Raw genomic sequence first — 19776 nt, 5'->3', positions numbered from 1 at the left:
TTTTCTCCAGAATGATAACTGCTTGTTGCTTGGGTAGTTGTGATTGGGATTCTCGGCATCATCACTATGTTTACATTCTCAACTCATTTTCATTAAGACAGGAAATACGACAATGTTGCTTTCAGTGTAGCTTTTCTTCTTTATTCGTTCAGCTTTGACATAACTCAAATAAGGCGCAACCCAATGTTGCTCCCAAGAAATTGTGCAAAATTATTGTGCCATATAAGCTTAATTATAGGCTACAGGGCTTTTGTCGTAGGTGATTTTCCTTCTACACTTAAGTTTGGCTTTGAAGCTATTAAGTTGGATTTATTATCGTGAAATTAACACAAAGCGTGTAGCACACAAAATTGGTTCGAATTCGATTTCTTCGAAATCGCCTTTCCAAGGGTGCGTCAATTTTACACAAATGGTGCGATATAGTTTTCGTCAACTCCTATTTTAAAAAGCATACAATCCCTAATTTGGTGCTCTTCGTCACATAAATTGTCATTTATATTGTCGTTTTTTTTTATACCTATCTGACGAAAACAAGAACTTTTTTTGTACACAGACAATAATTTTTTAAAGATAAAATTTCTTTTTTTCCTTTTTTGTCAAATTGCATCGTTCTTTTGCCTTTGTGTTACCATGATATTTTACTAGTTCAATTTTTATGTTGCTAGGTTTTACTCAAATGCTAGTCCCCTGAGAATTGTCAGATATCAGGGGGAATGGGGAGACTAAACCTAAATATTCTCATAACTTCCATGCATTAGGAAATATTACTTTTAGTAGGGCCTATAAAGCACACTAACCACATATTTTTTTTATGCCTCCAGTTTCCTTAAATTTTATCTTTGTTCAGTATGCTCAACAACACTTATTTATTAGAATAAAAAAAAAGTTCAAATCAAATTTGAATCATAATAGATAAAAAAAACTCATATTAATCCGATTCGCTTCCACTAGAAGCACTGCTTTTCTCGGGCGATCCAGTACGAGAGCTAGCCGCACTGGCACTTCTAGAGCCGCTTGGTGAATGAGTGGGAGACTTCGACGGACCTCGAGATTGGGATCTTGAACGACTGGGAGATGGTGATTTCGAACCACCAGAAGAACGGGACCGTGAACGCGACCTCGAGGGCGATTTGCTGCGTGACTTCGAACGAGATGGTGAACGTTCTTTTGTTGAACCAGCTGGAGTCGCAGAACGCGAGCGAGAACGAATGCTAGACTTTGAACGCGACCGAGAACGCGATCGGGAGCGTGATTTTGACTTTGAGCGCTTACTAGTAGCAGAAGCAGCACTAGAAACTGAGCGACTGCGAGATCTTGAGCGACTTCCTGACTTCGATCTGCTTCTTGATCTTGAGCTGCTACGAGACCTAGCAGATCCAGCTTCGCTTCCGCTTTCTAGAAGAAAAAGAAAAGATGAATGTCAAAAAACTTTGCCAGTTAGTAGAGGTTGTCACTTGTGCACTTTCGGGATTAATTCATCATCAATGCTCTAAATTTTTTAAACTATTCTGATTCGAATTTTGTTTTGATTTTTGTTGGTTTGATTTTTGTGTTTTGATAAGTTCTCCAAAAGCAATGCGACATTTTTAATTGAATATGTAACAGCTAAATTATAATAACAAATAATGAATTAAAAATATTCTGAACCTCTGCGTATGCAGAAAAAAATTGGAATGAAAATAAGGGTTAAGTCTCAGGATGTAGAAGCCACGGACCTGAGATTTTGTTGGATCATGGATCCACAGAAGAGTATTTTTTCATAGCTAAGACATAACTCTACGTATATGAAGAAAATGATGCTGGGAAATCGGTTGACCGATCAATCCACAACGACTGGTCGGGGATTGAGTATCAACCAGACTAACACACAGAAAATTTGACACGTCGTTATTTTAATTATCACCAAAAATTGTCTGTCTCAAATGAAGGCTTCATTAACATAATTTTAAACCTCTAAAAACATTTTTTTTTTCACCACCAAAGTTCGAAAAGAGGGACATACGTGGTTTATGCTTTAAATTATCAATATCAGCGATCTAAAGTTCTGCTAGCAAGGCGCTTGACCGCACCGTAGGTAAATACATTCTTCCTGCTTCAATGTCAACAAGAAACCGTTTTAATGTCAGGAGAACTGCCAGGCAGTTTTTAATTATTATTGTGTTTTTACTTCTTTTTTTCTGCGTAGCTTTGCTAGTGTCCTGCGGTAAGAAGCTCTTAACGGGGTTTGATGGATGTAAGTCAACTCGGTACTTACACATGACGGTTCAGCTGAATAATTTCCTCAAGTTTTGATATCATTTTAATTTCTAAAAAGCTGAAGTCAATTAATCTTGCTAAGTGAATAATCAATCCGGGTATTCAACTAGAAAAATTGTTACGAATGTCAGTTTACATCTGATCATGACGTTCGCCTATACTTAATCTGTAAATACGAGAAGAAGGTATATAACTCAACATCGAAATTAGCAAAATGGACGAAAAACTTCGAAGTTGCTTGAAAATTATAAAAAACCTTCCGCAAGACAAATTTTTCAAAGAAAAGTAAAGAGCTCCATTAAGCCAAGAATGAGCAAAAATAAAGTCAAATAACATTCCAAACGTAAAACTGCGACAAATCACCATCAATAAATAAATGAAACTCAAAAGGAACAGAAATTACAATAAATAGCCGAGCCAACCTAAATGCCTTCTCAAGACCAGAACACAATTTTCACTTTACTAAAAAAAAAAAAAACGAACAAACAAATAAATGACCGTGGGTGGTCAGTTAAATTGACATATACTGACATTTCTTCGTTAAGGTTTTCATAATTTTTCATTTATGAAAGTAAGAAAGGTGAAAACATTTAAAACGTAATTTGTGCTCAGTGAAGCGCAAATTGTGTTCTAGTCTTGAGAAGGCATACGGATAATCAGCCCTACTCATTTTAATTTTTGCTCGTTTTGAGTTTGACTCGGCTATTTATTGTAATTTCTGTTTTAGTTTCATTTATTTATTGATAGCGATTTGTGGTAGTTTTACGATTGGAAGATTATTTGAGTTTATTTTTGTTCATTCTAGGCGTACAGAACTCTTCACTTTTCTTTGAAAAAGTTGTTTTGTGGACAAAGCTTTTAAAATTAATTTCTGTTCGGTTTTTACTGATATAGTCTTTTTCATGAAAAAAAAAAACCTTGATAAATCTTTTCAGTTTTCTTCAATAAGAATCCCTAGTTTGGGTTGCTATTTGTATGTTGGAAAAGCTTTTTCAACAATTTTTGATTCTGACACAAATAGTATTTTTTTTAATTTAATTTTATAGCTTCTAAAGTTGACCTGAAAAAAAAAACTTGATATAATTCCGAAAAGATTGTATCTATGCTCTTTGACAACCTGGATACACTTGTACTCTTTTTATTTATTTAAATTATAAGAGCAGTAGATAGTAATAGTAGTATCCCAAAAGGTTTCAACCTTATAACGCACGTCGTTCTCGAAAATATTGCTGAGGTGTCTTATTGGCAACCATTTAACACAATGCCTTTTGATTTATTTTAAAGCAACATTTAGTTTTAAAGAATAATGCGCCAACTGTATAATTGGGGGATGGGGGGGGGGGGTTGGGTTGACATGCCTAATATCCCTAAAGATATAGTTGCCCGACCGTTCTACTATGCTTAACAAAATGGCTGTCTCAAAATTTCGACTGGATGCTTTTCGAAAATGAATGGGCTTGAGAGAAGGAATGCTTGCCCTTTAATCTCTTGTTACAACATGTCCTAATGGTTCAACTTAATACCTTCATCTGTTCCTAAGATGTCGTAATACACCCTTATGACACACTTGGACGACCATAGTGTCTTTTGATTTAGTTCAACATCCCCAATAGCATGCTCCAAAAGTTTCAACGTACCACCTTTTTTCCTGGGATATTGCACACACGGCCTTTTGAAAATCTGTGTATCATTGTACCTTTTGATTTAGTTTTATTCCCCCTCTACTTTCCCTGAAAGTTGAAACCTAATACCCTATTCTACTCCATAGACATTATATATATGCTTCTTTGACAACGTGTATGCAATTAAACCCTTTTGAAGAAAAAAAGATTACCCACAATTTTATAGATGTGTGTCATCTGATACATACTGGGATATGTCCCAATGTGTACCAGTCTGGGTGTTTTTTTTTGTTGTTTTTTTTAATATTTTTGAAACCAGATGGTCATACAACATGACGAGATAATTTGGCTTTCGTTTGGTACTAAAAACACTAAATATGACTGAACTAAAAATGGATAACCAAAGCAAATCTAAAGGCAGAATAAGTTTTTGGGTGTATTTCCCAAACTTTGAGGTACCTTCACTTAAAAAACAAAATTGAAACATACCAAAACAATTGGTCTGGATGGTTGAACATCAAACTAGCTATGATAGATGACGTCTACGAATTTTTTGGAGAATGTTAGAGGGCAAAAAGGCGGCCTGGCCCACTATATTCTGCGTCCCAGTCAATACCACTCTCCCCTACTTTTCCAGAGTCAATATACACGAAACATATTTTCGGAAACAAAGAAATGAGCATCTCTGCAATTACAAACTTGAAACTTATGAACTTTCGACACAACACCATCGATATCATTGACGTAATTTAAGCAAAAAACGTAGTTGACTAGGGGAAAATATCAGCTAGGAACTTCACCTTAACACGGTGACAAAACCTTCTTTAATAGTGAGTTCAAGCATGTCTTATTCGACTTATCGGCTGAAAACTACTTCCCCAATACAACCTGTAGAAAACACAAATACTTATCCGACCCTTGTTAACCAAAAGGCTATGGACAACTAGGAGAAAAACAACATTAGTCATATTTACTCCAGTCTAAACATAGTTTATTTATAAGTCCCTTGGTATGTGCCATATTTCACAATTACTGTCCCTCTTTCTGTGTTCCCTACATATAATTTCATAAGCTTTTTCGACTTTTGAAAAAACTGAATTTTTATTGACATACGACTACATTTTCACTTATCCTACATTTTCTGGGGTTAGTAAATTTAGCTTATCTGGCAACTAATTCTAACCGTTTCAAGTAAGATTCCTCTTAACCTCGTACGTCATTTACGTCTCATGAAATGTTAAGTAATCGGATAAGTAATCTTGTGACAGTCGAACGCTTTGTAAGTAATGACAATTGACCTCGAGTTTACCTTTTTTTTCTTCTTCTTCGTCTTCTTCCTCTTCTTCTTCACTAGTCGAACTTTCTTCTTCATAGTTACCAGGCGGCTCCAAGTTCCTCTCTCTGATTCGTAATAGCTTGTCCTCTTTACGCGTAGATGGACGATGTTTGACAAGCAAACGCGTATTGCTTACGGGCGGTGCCCCAGCCTTTGGTCGACGTTTTGTTAAACGAACCCTCGTTTCTAGTTCATTGTAGTAAACTCCATTATCACGGAATAGGAAAAAGTAGTTTTCTTCATATCCTAAAAATAAAGCACAGAATAGTTGATAATACATCTGGTAATGCAAGACAATTAGTGATGAAGCTTTGTGATAAGAATTAAGTGGGGTTACAACAGGAAAACTTATAAATCCGACGTCTTAGTAGAAGTGGCAGCACAATAATTTAATACAAATCAAAGAAAAGAAATTCATCAGCACCGCACAAAAACTAAGATTGCACACGTAATCTACTAAACAATAATATTACTACTACTACTAACAACAATATAGGCTAGTGGGAATATGCAGATATTAAGTAACGAAAGTGATATTTTTAAATCAGAAGAAAATAAGGATTGTGTTTATATGGCAGTAGTCAACTAAAGGGATAAATATAACAGAATAGCATAGCCTAACTGGTCTTTCTAAAAATATGCTTCCGTAGGTAAGTCAATTATGTAATAATCTAAAGCATTTAATCTTGGATAATTTTAACCAAATTCATCCTTATTCACAGTTTAGATTAATAGCATTATTTGTCTTTTGCTACAGCAATCAGGAAAGTTACAGATTCTAAACCTACATGAAGATATATTTTTTGCTCATTTTCTGCAGATTTTCAAAACACGTTCCTTATTTTTAAACTTGGTGCCCACTAAGCATAAAACTACATAACTGCATACAGAGGTCTTAAATCAGAGTTCATTTTTAATGTCCTTGTTACTTAAAGTATTAGGAGGGAAGCTGTTGTTTCTAGGTCGTGATGGCACGTCGAAGTACTTTCACACCCAAACAACGAATTTTATCACAATGAAATCAGTTTATCACAACGCATATCTTTTTTTTCCTACTTGTTAGCAATTTCAAAGCATTTAATCAAATATTTTGACAAATAAAATCCGACTAATTGTGTATTTTTCACTATCAAAGTCCTCATATGTTATCATAGTCGGCTCTTTTTAACCGTTTTAATAGTTACATACTTAAGCGTTTAAAAACAGAATCGACCCTATTAAGTTCTAAAAAAAGAGAAAATAAGAAAGGGGAATGAGCATTATTATGAAGAAAGACAGGGATTAACCTTACAGTCAAGTGGTAATAGCGCATAGTTATCAATGGGGTATTGAGCTCTATAAATAGACAAAGGTACTACTGTGAATATTTTTTTAAGCAATTCGGAAGAAAAAAAAAAACGGTAAAATGAAATCGCAGAACAAAACAAAAATAAATGCTCTGCAAAAAGTATGACATGAAGCTCATCTTAAAATATTCTAGCAAATATTGTTTAAAAATAGAGAATCTAAGTAAATAGGCCTTCCTGATCCTCCAAAGACATACAGGAATGTATATTCGTTCAGTCTCATGCCCACGAAATCTTTCAATTCGCCCATTTCTTTCCTGTGTTTTCCAATTATTTCGCCAATTTTCGCTGGGTTTTGGAAAACCTATTTGCCCATTTTTCTCTGTATTTTCCGCTTATTTCGTCAATTTTCGCTAGGTTTTGGAAAACTTGCCCCCCGTGATAATTTTCTTCACCATGTTTTGCAAAAACATTTCCTAAAAATGGAATTCAACGTCTGGTTTCAAGGAATTAAAGAGGAAGGAGTTAAAAACATAAAGTTAACCGTTATTCTACAATCGTAAATTTAAAATTTTGAATTTTTCAGACTGTCTAATAAGTTACCTTAACGATAATAAAATCAACTTTAGACAATAAGAGAAATGATAAATTTAGCAGTTCAGTATTGCACTTTAAACAAGGCAGGCAATCCTGACTTTATTTTGTGTTACTAAATTCCGGAAATACTTACAATTATGATAATTAAGACATGGTTGACCTCATTCATAAAAATGAAGGAATTAACTATTGACATTATAAAAAATCAAACATTTTCACCATATACTTGTTAAAACAGCTCTTATATGAAATTCACATTCCAGGAAAGTTTCCAATTAATCATTCAGTCGGTGTATATTCCTAATTATTCACTCAGTATATTTAGCATTTATCTAGGATATGTATTCATTATTCAGAATATTTATCTATAATATTCAGTTTAGTATCCTATTATTTATTCCTATCTCTGAAAATCAAGGAGCATAAAAGATGCTGCAAATTAAGTTACAAATGTTTCAATCATACTTACCAAAATTTCAATTCAAGGGCATGCCTGCATAACGCATAGAAACCAAAGATATAATTTTATTTTATCTTTAAATGTTGGCAAACCATTTTTTTTATTTAAATTACCTTTTTTTTTTATGCCTTCATAGGCATAAAATTATGATAATTAAGACATTGTTAACCCCATTCATAAAAATGAAAGAATTAACTATTGAGATTGTAAAAAATCATACATTTTCACCATATACTTGTTAAAACGACTCTTTTATGAAATTCCCATGCCAGGAAAGTGTTTTATAATTTTTTTATGTCTGTGTTGAATTAAGAGTCTTCATCTCATACGGATTTATGATAATCTTTTGTCCTAGGAAGGGGTAAAGTTGAAGATCACGGCATTTGTGTCCGACAAGGAAGTCCATTCTATATTAGAAAATAAAGTTATAGATTTGCTATTGGCATCAATGCACTACGAATAAATAGCACAGTGGAATTGTTTGATAGTCGGGAAAATTTTCTTGATTCTAACTGTATGTCCTATTATAGAAAATTTCCGCGAAATCGTTCCATTAAAATTCATTGACTAATTTTTCACTCCAACAAATAAAAAAATTGGCAAGAATTTACGAAAAAAACACGCAATGGACCTAGAATGGAATTCGTCGAATAAAAACAACGAAAAATTAAAAGATATCGAGTGTTTATTACTTTCTGGAAAAAAGGGTTATGCACAGATATGATATTTTCATATTTACTGTAAAAAATTTTGAATTTGATGTTAGCTAATTCAAACGATTCGTTAATTTTAGTCTCAAGACTAATTTTCTTATACTAAACAAACCGGACAACCAAATATAAACTTATACTAGTTCAAACAACAAGCACGAAGTGATGAAAAATCACTAATTTTAAAATCGTGAGAAAAAAGTGAAGGATAAAGGACAAAAAAGAGGGCTACTTGCATTCAAGAAAGAACAAACAACATAACAACTAGAAATAATTTTGAATATAATTCAATAGGCTAAAGATTGCTATCACAGATTATGGATTAGGTTAAACCAGATATCTCACTCCTAGCAAAATACACGGTTCGTCGTGATCCTCAATTACATTGGCTATCTAAAAAACTCGCCCACCCGTGCCATCTGGCGCTATGTCACTGGATTTGATGACGCTCCGCTAACGCTTAGATTGGATAACGTTCCTTCCGCGCAATGTCATTAGATACTGTCAACCTTTGGGAAGGCATATCATCTTATCAGGTGGCTTCGGAGTTTCCAATAATGTTGGAGTGAGATATCTGATGGAACCTAATAGATAATCTGTGCCACTATCAATAATATTATTCAAATAAGTGTATAGAAAGAAGAAAAACCTCTAGTGTACCTTTTGATGCTTTGCTTTTAACATTCCAATGATACTGTCGAGTCATTACGTATTCATACTCTTCGTCGTCTTTATAGTCAACTCCTTCCAATAGGTCATTGCGACGTTTCTCCATCGTTTCCTCAGTTGGAAGGAAATAAGCAACGAACTGTTCTCCTGTTTCGTCCATCACGCCTCTAATAATAAAAATGAAAAAACTGTATGTACAATTAAAACAACCAATTAGTATTTACTTGAGTGCTAGGTACTATACTCCCCTTCTAAGCGTGACAGACGTGTCTGAAGAAACCCGTACAACAGACACCAAGCCTTTTCATGAAGAAAGTGACCAAACACAGAGATAGTAAATTTATGGCAACAAATGGGGAGGGGCTCACGGGACTCTACTAACGTGTTTTCTGATATCAAAGGATTTCGGCCAGTAGATTAATCTATCATCAGTTAATCGACATTAGTCAAACATCAATAATTAATTTATTAATATTTATTAATCTACTAACTTTGTCTGATAGTATTCAGGCCAATTAACGAGTCAAAGTAATTTTGGTGAAATGGGTCAAACCAATCTTCCCCTCCTGAATACTTTGTGGATAATGTAGAAAATATCAATAAGTAAAGCCAGTATAAATAAAGACAACCAAAACAATGGTGAGTTAGGATTGGTTTAATATAATAGCTGATAATATTAATAGCTACCATTATATCCTTTGGTCTTGGACCTGATACTCCTTAATTTTTAACCGATTTTCGTTTTGTAAGTAGCATACGGATTTTTCAAGAAAGATCAAGTTCAATGTATTCCTTAAATAATTCAAAGGTCTGAAAAGTGCGCTTGAAAAAATACGACTCTTGAACTATTCGGCGTATTCGCTAAATAATACCCGGAAATTTATAACAGCGGAAAGCGAACTATATTTATTATCAAAATTACTGATCTAATAAATGAATTTCAAATATGAATTCAAACTGAAATTGCCGTCATTGGCAAGTCATCTCATGGGAAAACACAAATATCCTTCCTAGATATATCCTTTTTTATTATTTATTTGATGGATCTATTATGTTAAGTGCACTTTATGATTTAAAAGGTGCAAGACATTAGTCATGGTAGTATATATTCTTCTACAATCCTCTGAAGGAGTCAATAGTGACCCAGATTTAATTTTGTATTCAGTTTCAGGAACAAAAAGATAAGATTCCATGTGGGAATATTGTATTTGATTAGGGGAACCTCAATGGCTAGGTTAGTCTAACAGGAATAGATGGTATCCTAGCTTAGGCTGAAATAGTATAGGGAAGACAAAGAAGAAGGGTAATAGACTACATGAAACAGGTTATTGATACTAAAATTAAGTATTACCATTTAGCATCATTAAGAGTTAGTTTACATCTAAAATTTCGGAAGGGTGCATAATTACCAGTTAGTTATGATGTTGTTAGACTTCAGGTAGATAATCTGAGAGACACATTCCAAGAATGTTTGGGGTATGAAATCGAAGAGTTTGAAGTTGCGATAATACAGAAGATGGATGGAATGGAAAATAGTGTGTGAAGTAGCAGAATATGGGGGCGGGGGGACTTAGGAAACTGACCTACATTGTTTCATCACCATAAATCGTAAAACTATTCTTAAAATGTAGATTAACTGTTTTACACTAAGAGATATTCCCCTAAATGCTATTGTTGGTCTTTCTTTTTTCCCAGGGAAATGGGAAAAGATGTAAAATAGTCAAAAATTTTAATTGGTCGTTTACCCTAAAGAGCGGCTCGAGTACAAGTGACTACTACGTGGTTTAGTCTTAACTAAGCTGTTGCTAGGAAAAACTAAAGGATTCTCCTGTGTGTGACAAATGTGTTCAGTAAAGTAATACAAAGAAGATTCGGATCATAGTCAGCCGTGCTGGTTGCAGCGACTTCATGGTTGCAGCAATAGCTACAGCCTGGTGGGTGTGCGATGGTATGCTCCGGCAAACCACTCAGGGGTTGCCGTCCCTGCCCGCAGAGCTTGGGCGATAGGTGCCGACTCCTGCCCCTATTGGGGTCACCATCACCCTTGTTGAGGTTAAGCATGAGGTCTTATGACCATTCCTAATCTGATGAAGCAAAGTCTGTCTTAGGAGTTCTTTTGTCCGCTGACTCTGCTATGGCTGGATCGCAAAAACCCGAGAAGGTCGACTTTCGGTGGAGGTAGTGTTGCTACGTACCTTAAAAATAATATCCTATTTACGGCACTTTCGATTCCTAGCGATAAGGAGGTCCTTTTGGTGCAAGAAAACCTACCTAACAAATCGTCTGTTATTGGTATAGTCTATGACCCACCAAAGATGAAAACCACTGAATATCTGGAAGACTGCATGGAATTTGTGAAGCAAAAGTTCCCTAAATGAGGTATAATAATCCAAGGAGACTTAAACATTCACTATGAAAAGTCTTAAGACTGATGCGGAAGGCGTAGCTCTGCTAGACCTGAGTCTTGCTTATGGCCTAGAACAGCTTGTTGAATTTGACAATTATATTGGCCCTCATGGATCGTCCCGGCTTGATCTCTTCTTAACTGATCATTCGTATTTTTTTAGTGTTGAATGCTATCCTTTTGCTAGCGACTATGTGGCAGTTATACCTCATGGAAATCTGAAAATACCTCCACCTGTAAAGCACGAGCAGATCATCAGGCAGTATCACAACACAGACTGGGATGGTCTGCGAAACTTCTTATCGGCAAAGCCGTAGAGTAAATTTTCAAAAGAGGCCCCACGTAAAGCAACGGCATTTCACTAAAAAGCAGTCACAGAGGCCATTGAGCAATTCGTCCCGTCCAAAACAGTATAAGTCTCATCTCGATATAAGCCTTGGTTCAATGCTGATTGCAGAAAGGAAGCCAGGGCCAGAAAGAAAGTTCAAAAGAAATGGCGTTCGACTGAATCCGACGAGGACCGGGCTGCTTTTATTAGCGCTCGAAACGAGTTTGTGAAAGCTGCACGTCAAGCTAGAGCCGATTACAAACTCAAGTTTGTAGACTAACTGAAAAGTACCTCAGAAAAGCGGTGGTGGAGGGTCATCAAAGAACCTCTACCGTCATCTAAACCAACATCAATTCCCTCGCTTCATGTCGAAGGAACAATGATCCAGTCAGGCTAGGAAAAGGCAGATGCTCTTGCACAAGCCTTTTCAAGGTTTCCCAACTTGATGAAGCCAGAGTCTCCCCTCCCCTTTTCCGCCAAGAACAGATGCGAAAATCACCAGCGTTAACATAACTATTAGTATGGTGCTCAGAACGCTAAGCCATCTGGGTGTCACCAAAGCTTCAGCACACGACACGATTCCCAATCTCATCCTTAAAACATGTTCCCATGAACTTGCTGGTCCTTTCGACTCTGTGTATAGAAAATGCTTTGCAGTGGGATCATGAAAGCCTTGAAAATTTTTCATGTGGTCATTGTTCCAAAGGCAGAGTCCGACCTTACTAATGTAGGATCGGATCGTCCAATATGTCTGCTGTCCTGCGTATGTAAAGTTTAAGAAAGCGTCATTAATAAGACACTTTACCAATACCTTGAGTACACATCTATTGTTGGCAGACACGCAATACGGTTTTCGCAGAAAACGCTCTACATTGGACTGTCTGATTGCAAGATATCAAAAACGGGTTGAGCTTCTTCCTGAAGAACATGATATTCGCCTTCTCTCTTTTGACATCGCCAAAGCCTTCAATCACGAATAGCACAAGGAACTTCTTTGTAAACTGAAAGCATGTGGAGTTGATTTGAGGTGCTTGCTGACTTTCTTCGTCGGCGATCATTGCAAGTTGTCCTTGACGGCTTCATATCAAAAGAACACTCAGTCTTATCAGGAATACCCCAAGGAATTATTCTTGGGCCAACTCTTTTCTTGGTGTTCATAAACGACTTAGGCGACAACCTTGTGAAGAAAACTCAACACTTCGCTGATGATAGGATAACAAAAAAACATCAATTGCAAAGGACAAAGATCCTAGCGAATTCCACAGGGAGCTTCAGGCTGACCTGGAGAAAATTCAGGCGTGGGCAGATGCATGGCTTGTAAGTTTTAACGCATCAAAAACGAAAGGGCTCCTAATTTCTAAGGCGCGTAATAGGAAGGCTCATTCTGACTTCGTCTTCAAAGGAGAGGCAATAGCGCGAGTTGATACACTGCGCTTACTTGGAGTCAACTTCTCTTCGGATCTCTCATGGACTGAACATCTCAATAAAATTAGATTCTCTTGCTCCAAGAAGTTAGATGTTATCCTAAGATGCAAAAGTCTTGTCCCAAATGAGTTCATTCTGCCACTTTTCATTTCATGCATCAGACCTGCTATGGAATATACATGTCCTCTCTTCGTTTGCGCACCAAAAATCCACATCACTCCACTCCAACAAATTCAAAACCGAGTAGTTCGTGGAGCAATCTCTGGCAACATGAAAGCTAAAACACCACAGTTGATCCAGGAACGTCTCGACGTGGCGTCCATGTCGGTTTTCGACAAGTACATGTATAACCTCCATCAAAGGAGCTATCAAAGCTCGTTCTTGAAAGAGCAAAGCCCTTGCGATCAACTCTCCGAAGTACAGCTCATCAGAACTACCTTGAGCAGGGTACTCCCCGCCAAGAATATCTGAAAACGAGTTTATGAAAATGAACGTCGATCAGATAATTTTATGTGACAGGAAGCACTGAACACTCAATACGAAACCTTTATTGATTAATATTATACACATTTTTTTAATAATTAAACGGACAATAATTGTGTCCATATATGTACATGTTTTTTCTCGGGATCGGCTATTTTTTTTTTTTTCTGAAAAATTATGCTTTCGACATTTCTTGTCCAAAAAAAAAAAGATATAGATAGGTCTCAACTTTAAGAGAAATTTATCTGTTTCTTTTCCCCCAGAGTGATTGTAACAAGAACTAAAGAATAACACAATTATGGTAATGCGTAATTTGATATTTCAGAAGATTGGTGTAATAGAACAAGTCTGGTATTTTACTAAATTATGTAACAGCATAATTAAAGCAAAAATAATTACAAGTGAAAAGGCTGAAAAAGAAGTTCAAATTAATCTATGGTTAGAAGGCAAGCAACATCAAGAATCTCATGTACACAACACTGTCACTAGTCGAGTGCCAGAGACGAGCTTTTGATACTATAAATATATTAATAACTTTAATAAATCCAAAGTTATTAGGGTCATTAGGAATGAATATCAGTATATATTAAACTGACAATCTATGCTCATTTGCTGTTTTCAGCGATTATAATAAAATTATAACCAAGAAGTGATAAGGGTATAACTTCCGTGATTTTTACAAACAATGCGGACCTAAGGCCAGATTGATGAATACAATATTACATTTTGGAAAACTCCGCATAATTCTTGCCTGCGAAGGAAATGATGGTTTTTACAAGTAATGATACGCTTTTACGATATTTAATAGATGATTTACACATACGTCATATATTAAACACAGGAAAAAGTTTTGGGCTTTTCCTAGCTGGATATAGTAAAGAACAAAACCCAGGGATTCAGGTAGGAGAATCCCTCAAATATAACATCATACCCATAATAACGTCATCTCGTATACAAAGATGCAGCTTTTTGTCATAAACTGTATTTTGTTTTTAATTACATTTTGTTAATTATAAAAGGCACTAGATATGACAGTCTCTTTTAAAATAAGCCTTTAGACAATTCTCTCTTATGTTCCAGTACCCTGCTAGCAGTGGAAAAAAAGGGGGGAAAATAGAACACATTAGTGCTACCCATGCAAAAAAGTAATTTTCCTTGTTGTTCAAGGCAGAGGACTCCAAGTTTCCTGTATAGGATTTTTGCCATGGCGATTTCAATGGTGTACTTCTTGTTTTGTTCCAACGCTATTTTTTGGGATTTCAGGTTATTTGTCGAAATCCCATAAATTTGTTTTCAAAACAACATTTCCAAACAGTTCGCGGTAACGAACTGCTCATCGGCAGACAGAAATTATTCCGTGTATGAAGGGGACAGCCCCCTCCTCAATACCCCACTCTTTACGCTAAAATTCGACCCTTTATCTCAATTCTTTAAAAACAATTCCTGAAACACAAGGGTCTTATAATTAGAATCAGAGCCTTTTTTAAAAGTGCTTAAAAAAAACTTTAGAGTGAAGAGAGGGGTGTTGAGGATGGGGCACCCCCCTTCATCCACAGAATAATTTTTATTCATTTAAAGTCTTAATGTTGCTCCTTACTTTCAGTAGAAAAAAAATTCTTTTTTTGACTAATCGAGATAAGGGTTACCATTCCTGAAACAGCTACATATGGCAATTTTTTCTCACTAGCCAGTTTTTTTTAACGTGTTTTATAATTTTGTTTACTCTGGGTAGGTGGTCTGTTCTTTACTAGAAACACGGTACGAGCTATTTACTTCTGAGTCCCTCATATGTTATTTGCTACAGGGCCAAGAAACAACAATGCATTGCACTAACGGGAAACCTAACTCACAGTTTTTTTAATTAGAATCAATAAATTTATTCCAATAGTCTTAGTATTTAAAGATGTCGTTCTGTGCATAACTAAAATACGGCACCAGTATTTTACTTTGTTATGTATTTAGCAGGGATAAGCTAAAACGACTTTTTAATTTAACCCTCCATTAGCAAGTCAAAACATTTTTTTTTATCACCTATTTAATAGGATTTTTAGAATTACCCTATTTATCATTTTAGATATATTTTATCGGCATTTGGTTGTATTGATATTGGTTATAATGTGTAAAAATTGTATTACTTTTTATTATTGTGTTGTACATGTATTTTAATTGCTGTTTGACAATGCATAGTTGCAGTATTTTGATTCCCGTTTTTCAACGCAGGCAGTTACTGCAAGCAAATAACCCCCCTCCATTAGCAAGTCAAGTGATACTATTCTGGTTCAGTGAATACTGACTGAAGTGACACCCAAACAAGCTAGGGATTATAGAAGGCACAGAACAACTGAGTGATACGAACGCATATGACCTATTAGTCGAACACGTCAAACCCCAAACAACAACAACATCTATTTAGCAGGGATAAGCTAAAGCGACTTCTTAATTTAACTCCTAAAAAGGCAATAATAGCAGTAAAAACATGACTGTTAATTTGTACCTGAATGAAGTGTCGTCTAAGTCCTCTGAGGTGCCGATGAGCAGTTCTGTCCCTTATGAAATTAAAATCAACTACGAAAGTGATACTAAAACACAAAAACAATGAAATAACTGACCTGATCATAGCCTGAGACATTTCTTCCATTTGATGAGAAGCGGACATGTTTGCTGGTGCTGGATCAGCATCAAAAATAACCTGAGCACATGGATATTTCCAAAGCTAAAATAAAAGAAAAAGTTTTATTAATGAGTTAAATGCATAATTATCAAGATTCTTTTCAATCAAAAAACAAGAAGAAAAACATACTAACATCCCACAGTCTTGTCAACGGGCATATTTAAACTCCTGATTAATAAATAAATATTAGGCTAGAGGCTGTTTTAGAGGGAACAGAGGCGGCACTTGCCCCGGACGCAGAAATTTTAGGGGCGCAAATTTCAAACAAATATTCTAACATTCATTTTGTGATTTTTCAAATTTTATTAATAAAGTAGAGAACGCAGTAAAATAAATGAAAATAAATAGCAAATTATTAATTAATTAATTAATAAAATTAAAATAAATAATAAATGTAAAAATATTTACAAAGTAAATTATTTATCAAGGAGGCACACTCGTGCCTCTTTAAAGAGGCGAACCACGACAATGTTAAGCGATCTTCGGTTCCAGTGGTCGCAGAGGGATGGGGAGGGATGCATTTCGTAGCCCGAGCTCAAACTAAGAAACCTGCCAAATTTCACCCCCCTCCGACTTTTCCTTCATGGGGAAAATCTGGCCAAAAGTTTCGACCCCCCAAACCCACCCACCCCCCCCCTTTAACGTTGTCCGATCGGGCTGAAATTCACAAGTTAAGGTCCCCTAGGGCCCAGGAGCTTATTCGCGAAATTTCAGCTCGATCCGATAACTCCTTCCCTGTTTTCCAGAAACCACGCATAGCCACTTAATGTTCATGTTCTTTTTTTTTCGCCACGCCTACAGGTCACAGCCGACATCGGATCTGGGTGTACGAAGACTCATTCGACACGGAATTCTCCGAGTAATTTTCCTGGAAAGTTTCGTCGGAAAATCTTAACCCCCCGATTTTCTAGCTCAGAAAAACCCATTTCCCCATAAGAGCCCATGTTAATTTTTGAAATTCTTAAAAGTTATTTAAAAGTTATATTTATACACATGCAGGTATTTCGACTTCAAACATGCCCGGTTAGCTCAGTCGGTAGAGCGTGGGACTTTTAATCCTAAAGTCAAGGGTTCAAGTCCCTTATCGGGCGGTTTTTTTCACAAAATATGAAAAAAACTTCGTTTTCTTAAAGAGTTAAAGAGGCTGCGTCCCAAAGTCGAACCTTAAAACGTACAGGAATTAGGAGAGGCAGTCCTAATTCCTGTACGAGGAGTACAGGAATTATTAAATTACATCCACCATGGATTGTAGAAAAACGTACAGAAATAATATGAAAAAAACTTCGTTTTCTTAAAGAGTTAAAGAGGCTGAGTCCCAAAGTTGAACCTTAAAACGTACAGGAATTAAGAGAGGCAGTTGGGGGGCTGCCGCCCCCCAAACCCCCCGCTTTTACAGACTCTTTTGTACAGGTTTTTTGTTGTGGGGGGCTACCGCCCCCCTGACCCCCCGCTCTTGGCTTCGGAAAGGCCCTCTTTTAATTAACAAAACAAAAAACCTGTACAAAAGAGTCGTTAAAAGCGGGGGGTTTGGGGGGCGGCAGCCCCCCAACTGCCTCCCCTAATTCCTGTACGTTTTAAGGTTCGACTTTGGGACGCAGCCTCTTTAACTCTTTAAGAAAACGAAGTTTTTTTCATATTATTAATTAATAAATTGAAACTAATTTTTTAAATAAACTAGAATCTGGCCTGAGTAAGACAGGAGGGGGAGGATAATCAAGATTTTGCTCCGGGTCCAAGAGAGACCCGAAACACTACTGTATTAGGCAGATTTTTTTTTTCTAATCAAACCTTTAAGAGCCCTTTTAAGCTTACCAGAGAGCTAAGAATTTACTGCTCATTCATTTCTATTGACAAGTCCTTTCTCCTTTGACATAAAGAAGACAAAACGATCAAAAACGGGGTTCTTAAGGCCACCAGATGGTCACCAGAGCCATACTATTTTATTTAATCAAGCTAGCTTAATTTCACACGACAAAGGTATTGTCAAGCACTATAGAGATGCTGTTGAGATTTATAAATACCAACATTTAGGTTTAGCTCTGAACAGAGATACCAGTGATTTAAGAATACAAGACTCATATTTCGGCTTTTTCAAAAGAGAAGCCACTGCCACAGTAATCTCGTAGATAAACCTAGAACCACCTTCACATTCACATAATCAAAGATGTTATCAACCGCTTAGATTTCAAAGGGTATCTACAAGGAATGCAATTATTAAAATCCGAACTCAAATGACATAGTTCTCAAACTTATTTAATTGCTGGTGTGTTTGTTTTGAATGAATGAATTTTTGTTATTTTATTTGCCAATTGTTTGCTAGTTTCCGTCGATGGCAGTTCAAATTTGTGGGTTTTGTGCAAATTGGTGAATGACTCGCATTATGGTTGCAAAACGAACAAGGTAATTATTGTGTAGATGCTTTTGAGGCAAATGATTTCTAATGCCCGTCTGTTCCCAGATATTATACAGGGCTCCCGCGGCGCCATCAGTTTTTTTTTAATGCAATTGTTTTTCATCCAATTGCTTATCCCACTCACACAAGCATTTCATATTTTTGACTTTAAAACAATTTTTTCATGGCAAATAACTGAATTAGTCAGGCGTAGAGCCAAGAAAATCATCTCCTTAAGCATTTTTTTTCCTTTTTAATAAGTGAGGCTTCCATGAAAATTTTCTTTTGTCTAACCCTTAATCTTTTACAAAGCAAAATATTTAAACAAGTATACACTACTATAAATGTAGATAGCCATTTCCCACAAGTCTTCTGCTATTGGCTGAACTTCACTGACTTTCTTGAAAATGTTCAATGAAGTTCTACTTTTTTCTGACAGCAATGAAGTCAACAAAGTTATGCGAGGAAAACGGTTTGTTAGCTTTGTGAACAGCATTCTTAACTTTATTGACGCTGTGGGAGCTCCAAAGTAGAATCTCTGAAAGGTAATTTATCGCACCAAACAAGACTTTTCACAGGACTATTTTCGAAATATATTCTTCAGACAAAACATAATTCAACTTTTGCCACATAATCCAAATACACAAAGACTTACAGGTGTTACCTATTAAAAATGTTTAAGCTCTCGCCTGTGCACCTCACCATTTGAGAGTAAATTAATAAGATCCTCCCCCACTGTAGGGGCAGTAAACATGCACGAAAACGTTTCCATATGCACTAATTAGTTCTTTTATTTTAAATACCAACATTATACAGACAATCAGGTAATCAGGACAATGCCCTGTACAAGGATCGTCAAAACAGTCAACAAAACCAAACCGGTAAAAAATTTGAAAACAGACATACTAAACATAATCTGGTGCAAGGTGAAAACAATCAGATTTTTCTTTCTTTCTTTCTTTACAGCATCTTCTGTCGTTAAACGACACTGAACTTTACTCAATTTCTATCAGATGCACTACCTTAAAAATATTGTTTTAGAAAAACAATTATAGGCTCTGAACTGTAATTTCCAAAAATACTGAAAAGTGATGGTAATTAGTTTACCTCTGAAGTTCAAAAGCACAGCTATGTAAC

At 36.0% G+C, this 19776-nt stretch overlaps 1 protein-coding gene across 1 annotated transcript in view; it reads right to left on the bottom strand.

The window, feature by feature from the left end:
• Positions 1-849: 849 nt before the first annotated feature.
• LOC136028976 (RNA polymerase II-associated factor 1 homolog) overlaps positions 850-19776 on the bottom strand; it is a 41170-nt gene continuing 22243 nt past the window's right edge. Inside the window, exons 6-9 of the mRNA XM_065706974.1 lie at positions 16186-16289; positions 8928-9103; positions 5188-5460; positions 850-1395 (exon numbers count right to left, since the gene is read on the bottom strand). Of these exons, the coding sequence (XP_065563046.1) occupies positions 929-1395; positions 5188-5460; positions 8928-9103; positions 16186-16289 (1020 nt within the window). The 3' untranslated portion in view covers positions 850-928. The remainder of the gene's footprint in view (positions 1396-5187; positions 5461-8927; positions 9104-16185; positions 16290-19776) is intronic.

Source organism: Artemia franciscana, chromosome 7 (assembly GCF_032884065.1).
Source record: "Artemia franciscana chromosome 7, ASM3288406v1, whole genome shotgun sequence".
Taxonomy (NCBI): Eukaryota; Metazoa; Arthropoda; class Branchiopoda; order Anostraca; family Artemiidae; genus Artemia; species Artemia franciscana.
The sequence above is the reverse complement of the archived record's forward strand: the minus strand, read 5'-3'. Positions and strand labels throughout refer to the sequence as shown.